We start from the raw sequence: 7925 nt of genomic DNA on the forward strand, positions 1-7925 counted from the left end.
ATTTGGCTGAATCAAATCAGAAAAGTGATTCAGATCTACAAATCCAAATCAGCTGAATCTGAATTGAATAGTTGCCTATTTGCACCGGCCTAGTGATTTCTCCAGCCATGACCCATCCCTGGCCTGTGGGTTAGCTGAGGTGGGGTGGGGGGAAATGCCCACCCTATGCCCAGTGAACCGGGGAAGCCAGCAGTGGGGGCTTTACTCCCTGCCCCAGTTGGGAGCTGGGTTGATTCTTTAACTGAGAAAGGGGTGAGGCAGGAAAATCCACCCTGCTCCTGATTGCTGGGGATGGAAAAGTCCCTGCTGGCAGCTGAGTGGGGGCCAGTCTTGCTTTGTTGGAGTAGAGAGCACAGCCCAGGGCTGCAAAGCATGCTGGGATGCTGGGGTATTCTGGTTTAACTTAAACCAGGAAGCGTTCTGGGACAGAAGTTTCATAAACCAATATGACCCAAATCAATTAAGTCTGACACTACATTCAACCAGGTTTCTCTCAAAACTCATTTATGTGTACTATTTGTAACTGGTTTATGTGCACTGAACTTAAGTTCTGTTACAGGTTTAAACCAATTTCTGACTACTTATACTGGCTTATGTGTAACTTCTGTCCCAGCCTGGGTGTATTAAGTGGGTCTCTTTAAGAGGCCTTATCTTGAGGAGTTGATGCTCACAGAGCAGGAATGAGTGGCACTCCTTGATATTGCAAGGAGGCGTTGTGCACATGTCATTAGGGGTTCTAAATGCTTTATGACCTTCTTGAGTAATTAGAAAGAAATGTTGAGACCACTAAAGTGAGTGAGTTTTTGTGTTGAACAGAATTCAGACTAATTTGTTAAACAGAGTACAACTGAAGGTTTCCATGCAGAGCAGAATAAAATGGTGTGGATTAAGAAGTAATGGGGTCTAATAAAAAAAGTCTAGGATTAAAATGGCTAAACCTTTTGTGCACAATAAACTTGGAGGCTTCAGTAATCTAAAACTGCATCATTATGTCTGTAGTGTGACTCAAATTTGCAAAATGTGAGGACCAGCTGACTCAGCCAAAGAAATGGAAAGGACATAAAAGAAAATCAATGACTATCATCTACCTTTAGGGAGCTAAGACTATATGAAAGCATAGTAGGATAATTAAATCACTCAGGAGAAATTGGGGATCTAGTTGCATGGTTCTGACAGCAATACTAACCACTTTTTTTATGAGTATTTTGGGTCTGATTCTGCAAACATGCACCTGAAGGAATGATTCAGGCCCCTCTTAAATTCTCTCTCTCTACTTTTTTTACAATGGCTCCTAATAGAAATCTTTAAATGTTGTTACATTATCTTTCAAATTCCTCAAGGTTCACCTTTGAGACGCTTACAAATCTAATCTGTTGATTTTTAGCTAGACAAAAAAGCCATACCCAGGAAAACTCTCCCCATCCCATCTTCCTTTTCTTACCTCCAATATAGAAAAAAGACAAAAAGTAAAGAATGATCCATGTAATTAGCACAGCAGTGCCAGGACTTCCCCAGTTTCATTGGCTTGCATATTGCAACCCCACCCACTGTTCTCTTATGTCCCTACAGTGTAAGTGTTTCAGGGCAAGGTTTGTACAGCATCAAATAAAGTGGTGCTTTTGGGGTGGTACTGTAACATTAATAAGTATTATAACCTTTTTGCAATGTTAAGCAGAACCTATTATTTATCATGACAAATCTCTACTTTAAATTACAATGATAGAAGTGAAAATGTTGCTGCATAGTTTGACAGTTGACAGTTTGACTGGATGTTGGGGCTAAGTACAGACAGTCAAAAAGCCGAGGCTGAATCGATTCAATCTTTGCAGGTTAGTCTAAGCTGCATAGATTGAACCAATAAGCAAGTGAATGGACATTCACTTTTGAGTCCATAAATACAGCCATGTGCCTGCAGTGGCTCAGGCCAGAAAGCAGGGGGCTCTAGAGCATTCATCCCTGCTCAGCTGGAGAAGACCGCTTGAACCGAAGCTAGCATGCCTACCCTGGAAGGGGAAGTTTGCAGGAGAGGTGCAAAGCATCTTGGGATGCTGGGGGACTGTAAGTTAACTTGAATATGGAGGGGATCTGGGACAGAAATTCAATAAACCAATTTAATCTAAGTAAGTTAAGTCTGATACTACATCTGTCCAGGTTTATTTTAAACCAGTTTGGGCCATTTTGAAAGTGGTTTATATGCACTGAACTTCTGTTGTGTTACATATTTGAACTGGTTTCCAATCACTTATACTGGTTTATGTGTCCGTAGCCTGGATGGTCCTGGGCTGCTATATTGCTTATTCTGTTCCCTTAAGCTACTGTCTACTTTTCCCCCCTCACCCTGTCTTCACATTAATTGCATTTTTGACAGGAATGAGAGGTTTGCTCAAAGGAAGTATAGCCTTAACAGTTCCCTTTTCCCTTAGAATTCAGGTGTGGTTTGCTGCTGACTTCTCTAAGAAGCAACATCAGCCCATTGTGTTTTAATAGTTAATTTTTTTCCTTGAATTTACTTCATTCTGAACTCTTCTGCCAAGTGCCATAAATAATAAGGTTCACATTGTCGAGTTCTGTTTCCTACTAACATGAAATGTTTTTCCCCCCTAACCTAGGAGAGAATGTGGACAGTAAATTGGAATCCTCTAGGCAACAGATGCCAAAGAACCAGTCAGAAGATTATGAGATAATAGTTCCCTACCTTTTGAACGGAGAACAATGGAAACCAATAAATGGCATCTATTCAAAGGTTCGTTTTCATTTTGTTGATGATTATATCATGACCTATACAAAAATTGAAAGACTGTAAATAAAAACAAATGCCTGCACTTCACCACATCTGTTATAAACATACATTGATGATATTTTAGCAAAATGTCTGCCAACTAGAAATGATTATTTACCTTATTAGAATAAAATCTTTAAGAAAATAAATGAGAATTTTGAGCTGTTTTGTGTCATTTTGAAGTGACATTTTTGATAATGAAAACTTCGATTTCATTTTTAAACATCTATTTTGATACCTATTTCTTAGTTGCTTGAGATCCATTAATATATTTTGAATTAATTTTATAAATATGTTATACTGGTAGAAATAAAGGGGGGAAAGCATTGGCTAACTTAAGGGAGGAATTACACTGAAAGGGGAAATGATAGATGTCAAGAAGATGAGGGAAGATGTCTAAAAGATAAGTCTGGGTTCAAAGGAAAGTCAGTGTCTGTAATGAATATATGTTATGCCTTATATACTTTCTCCTTCACCAGTCCTGTAGCTCTTTTCTGTGGGGTGATATATGTAGGTGAAGTATGAGGGTACAGTCTGTCTTAGGGTATAAACTAGCATTGCTTCATTAGGGGGAACTTGAGACATTGCATGTATCCCGTAGCAGGCGACTGCATTTAGTGTTACTGCTGCAGAAGCATCCCAGAGAGGGAATTGTAATTCAGTCATGACTTTCTCCCTGGTCTCCCCACTTGCTCCAGTAGAGAAATAATCTGTCTCTGGCCAGTTACAGATTGCTTCTTCCACAATACTGGCTTAGTTTTCTTGGACTGGACCCAACTCTTCCAATATGCCATGCTATTTAGATGTGGAGGAGAACCAGCCCTTCTGAGCTTTGCCTTTCCCATGACACACAGGTTTGGTGGTATGGATAGCAATAAGGAAGGAGTAAGGGAGTATGTTATGTCTCCTGGATCTCTTTCATGGACATGTAGGGCAGGTGCCAATTTTGGACCCAACCTTTTAAATCCAGATTGTGCTACCATTTAATTTTATCACGTATGATACATGAATGTATTAAACTAAAACAAAATCTCAAATGGGGAAAAATGTTAACCTGTACTGCTGCTGAAAACTGTATATCAAGAAATCCTATTTAATTACTATAGATGTCTTCTGAGGGAAACACTTTGAAGCATGGTTATTTGGAATTGACAACGCTGGGTATAAAAAGAGACTTTTTCAAAATTTTTATATTTATTATTTTCTCCTTCCTTCCCCTCTCCTTATCCTCTCCCGCCCCAACCTTTCCTGTCCCAATCTATGTATTGGAAGGAAAGGCTAAGCCTATGTTTGAATATAAGTACTGACAAAGGGAGTGTTATTGTGAATCTATAAAGGCATGTGATATCTTAGGGGAGATAACACAGATGGCTTTGTCCTAGCTGTATGTGCAACTCTATTTTTAGAACATTTAATTGGAAACAGACATTCTCCTTGTAGAGTACTTTAGGCTACTCAAGCCCACTGTAGTTTTCTGAAAGGGTTACAATGAAGTATCCTTATGTGAATAATGATAATATGATTTATATCATTAATTTGTTTCCCAGATTTGCTTGCAGTTTAAGATGAACATTAGAAAGGATTTGTGGTTTGGTATCGAGATCCATGTGCTGCCTCAGCACTTTTTTGAATATTTCTTTTCCATGGAAACTGTTATAAATTAAATACATAAAAGTGCAGATCAAGCTGTGGGAAAAACAACAATGTTAAACTGGTTAAGGAATAAAATGGTGAATAGTTTGTCATGTAAATACTGATAAGTAGGAAAGTTAAACTGTGTTCTGGTAGATGTTAAGTAAGATCTGTTGCTCTTTACCTCTTTTTCAAAGCATGACACTTTTTTTTTGCTTATCTAGGTGAATTACATTGCTGAAGAAAATACAGAAAAGTAAATGACTTAATTTGTATGTAGAATGATAAAGTATTAAAGTTGTGTGTAGATAATAACCTTGCAGCAAAACCACCCCTTAGCACTTGTATGGGAGACCTTCAAGAAAAACTGAAGGAACTGTGTTAGTCCTGATATATATTGTAGTCTCCCCTTTCCTCTTCTCTGCCTCATCCCAATAACAAAATTCTCTTCTCAGTTACTTCACTGAGCGCTCATGTTGTTCTGATTTTTGTTGGATTATCTGGGATCAGATTTTGGCATAAATTAATCATTAGCCAATGCCTCTTTGTGGGTGGCACCCCAGCAGAAAAACTTGGGGCTAGCGTACTTTTGACTGAAGTTATCTGCACCAACATGGATGGTCTTAGCAGTGGGATCCACCTCTTCAGGACCAAAAAGTGTCAACAACTCCACTGCTACCTGTTTTATTTAAATATTACTAGCACATGACTTTTCAAGGATACTTAACAATATGGGAAGTTCAGAGGGTAATTGCCAGACATTTTCAAGCAAGGTAGATGAAAAATGGTAGGGAGCAAAAATAACAGGGTCTGACCATTCGTTCAGAATACATCCAATGAATATTCTTCAGACTTTGCAGAAGCATTCTCCTTTTGCTTTCAAAGAAATCTTGACAGACCAATTTTTCAAGCTAATGTTATAGATGGTCAAACATAAGATTTTTATAATGAAGCTAGGGGCACTTGTACATGTGATGGGGGGGTTTAGTCCTCAGGGTTTTATTCTGTGCCTCCTAAATTGAAACAGTGAGTTTTTAACTGATCTCCCCCTTTTTTTTTTTTGCCAGAGCCCAGCTGCGGTGGAGGGGGTGAGCTGCCACTGGGCTGAGTGGCCCCTGAGTTACAGGGGGCCATGGTCATTCCCTGTGCAGCAGCAGTGTACCTGCCCCGGGGGCAGACTCCTAGTAGGCCAGGTGCTACCCCTGCTCAGAGGCAGCACCTGGCCCGATCCAACTCTTCCCCAATCCTGAGCTGGGGCCCAATCCTTTATTCCTGCAGAGCCTGCCTGCCTCTCCCATGGCTGGGGGGACAGCTGACAGCTGCATCATTGCAATTTACATCGTAAATTGGGATGTAGTTTAGTTTGCAACAATGTAAACTCATTTAAAATCCCCAAAACTCTTGCATGTGTAAGTGTGACACCATTAAGCCACACAAAGTGACATTTTCATCACGTGCATGGTAATGGCATCATGTGTACAAGTACCCTAGAACACTACAGAATGAAATAATAGCACTTTTCTGTAATCTGTACTCTTATTTATATAAAGGCACATTACTCCTATGCAAGTACTTTTATTTATTTATCAATGTACAGGAAAACATAAGTATGTGTTTTTGAAGGTAAGTACATAGAAGGAATGTATATCTCTCAATAGGACTATTCAACTGCATATTTATGATTGTTAAAGATTCCCCTAGCAGTTTTTGGTAAAAATGAAACTGTTAGCCCCAGTGCTCTAGCTAACCTTTCATTTGGGCCATTAATACTGCCAAGGTAAATTTCTTTTCTTATTTAAGGTAGTTATAGTATTCAGTTTCATGCTGTAGCCTAGGACCCAATTCTGCAAATATTTATGTCTAAGATTAGTGTCTCCTGTTATCAGGAATCAATTTGTTGCCAGTGGGTCTACTCATGAGGCAAGATTCTTCATGTACAGCATTGAAGAACTGGAGATTGAACAGTTGTGTAGTTTTCCCGTTTTCTTCTCAGCAACAAATGCTGTGTCTGAAACAAAATGACAAGATGTGTGCATTACAGAAAGTGTTGATAATGCTCCTTATATTTAAGACTGAATTCCAGCTTCCATGCTAATTCCCTTTCTTCACTTATTCATAATTTTCTCTATGCAATCCTTTAAGTGCTGACATTTTTCATGCTTGATCACAACCCAAAGGTACTATTTTCTCTCCCTCTCTTTTTAAGTTTGAGTAAAATCATTTCAGACATTTTTGTGTTATGCAAGTCTAGGAAAAATACTCTTTCCCCATTTGTTCCAGGCTGAATATTTCCTTCAAACTTGGCCTGAGACTTAAAAATCAAGCCAATTTTTGATGAAAGTTGGGTCAGTAACTTTACAGTGCGCAGTAGGACTTTTTAAACAAGAATTTTAAGGGACCATCTGTTTGGCTTCAACCCCCATTGCCCCACCCCTGGTAAGGACACCCTATTGGTTAACTGTGTTGCTTCATTATGAGGAAGTTAAAGTCAGATTATGTGATGGCTGTATTAGGCATTTCAGGTTCTAGCTCTCATGTCATTCTTCTATGTATAGAGAAATGCCTGGCCAGTAGGGGAGCTTTAAGTTTAGGTCCAAGATCAAGAAGTTTACCAGCTCTGCTGCTGAAGCAAGTGCAGCAAGTAAATCTTCAAAGCCAGTAAAATGCAGGAGTTTAAAAAAACCCACAGAAAAAGTCATCTTTTCTATTCGCAAGAACCTTAATTTGTTGGGACTAGAAAAGATGTAAAGTCTTTCCTGCCTAAGTGCAGGGGGCCTGGACCTGATGATCTGTAAGGTCCTAACAACTATGGAACTAAGAAAGAAGGCAAAATGAGAGTACAAGCACCTTTGTAAACAATTCCCCATCCTTCAGTATGACATAAACATATTTATAAAGGTACATATAGGTACCACTACCAATTGTGGAAAAAATGCAAATAGGAAAGGGTATGAAACAAGAGATAGGCCAAAGGACTACACATCCCTGCAATGCTACAGCATATGGAGGATGGATTAGAGCAGAAATAGCCCATGTCCTATATCATATTTGGCAACCCAAGAAAGGATTCTACTTTGGGTGGACAATATTTCTTTTTAAAATGACCCGCCTGTTGAAGTAGCTGTCTTTTTGTCATATGACCAGGATATAGTTCACAGTTTAAGCGCTTTGGGATTAAGAGAAAAAACATTGTATGCAGATAGATTATGATTAGGTATGAAAATAGTCACATGAAATGCTCCGTAGATCTTACTAACTGGGTACCTATATTTAAAAATGTGTGCCAGTTTCCTCTCCATATTGAGGCATTATACACTTGGCATTCAAGCACAGATTTTCCCTTTGTTCTTTTTGCCTGGTACTTTCAATGGCATTTGAATAAGTACTGCGGTAGAATCAAAGGACACATTTACAAAGGTGTTTAGCTGCCTAGTGGAATTTACAAAAATATCTAAGAAGACTTTAGTTCCTAAGTACCTTTGTAAATTGGGTCCAAAATCCTCAGAGATGAAAC

At 39.0% G+C, this 7925-nt stretch overlaps 1 protein-coding gene across 5 annotated transcripts in view; it reads left to right on the forward strand.

Annotated features, from left to right (window-relative positions):
* ADAM12 (ADAM metallopeptidase domain 12) overlaps positions 1–7925 on the forward strand; it is a 335949-nt gene that overhangs the window by 43545 nt on the left and 284479 nt on the right. For all 5 annotated transcript variants that reach the window (XM_019555704.1, XM_019555701.1, XM_019555702.1 and 2 more), the window contains one exon: positions 2610–2743. In XM_019555704.1, the coding sequence (XP_019411249.1) occupies positions 2610–2743 (134 nt within the window). The remainder of the gene's footprint in view (positions 1–2609; positions 2744–7925) is intronic.

The sequence above is a fragment of the Crocodylus porosus genome, unplaced genomic scaffold (assembly GCF_001723895.1).
Source record: "Crocodylus porosus isolate Cpor-Errol unplaced genomic scaffold, CroPor_comp1, whole genome shotgun sequence".
NCBI classification, from domain to species: Eukaryota; Metazoa; Chordata; order Crocodylia; family Crocodylidae; genus Crocodylus; species Crocodylus porosus.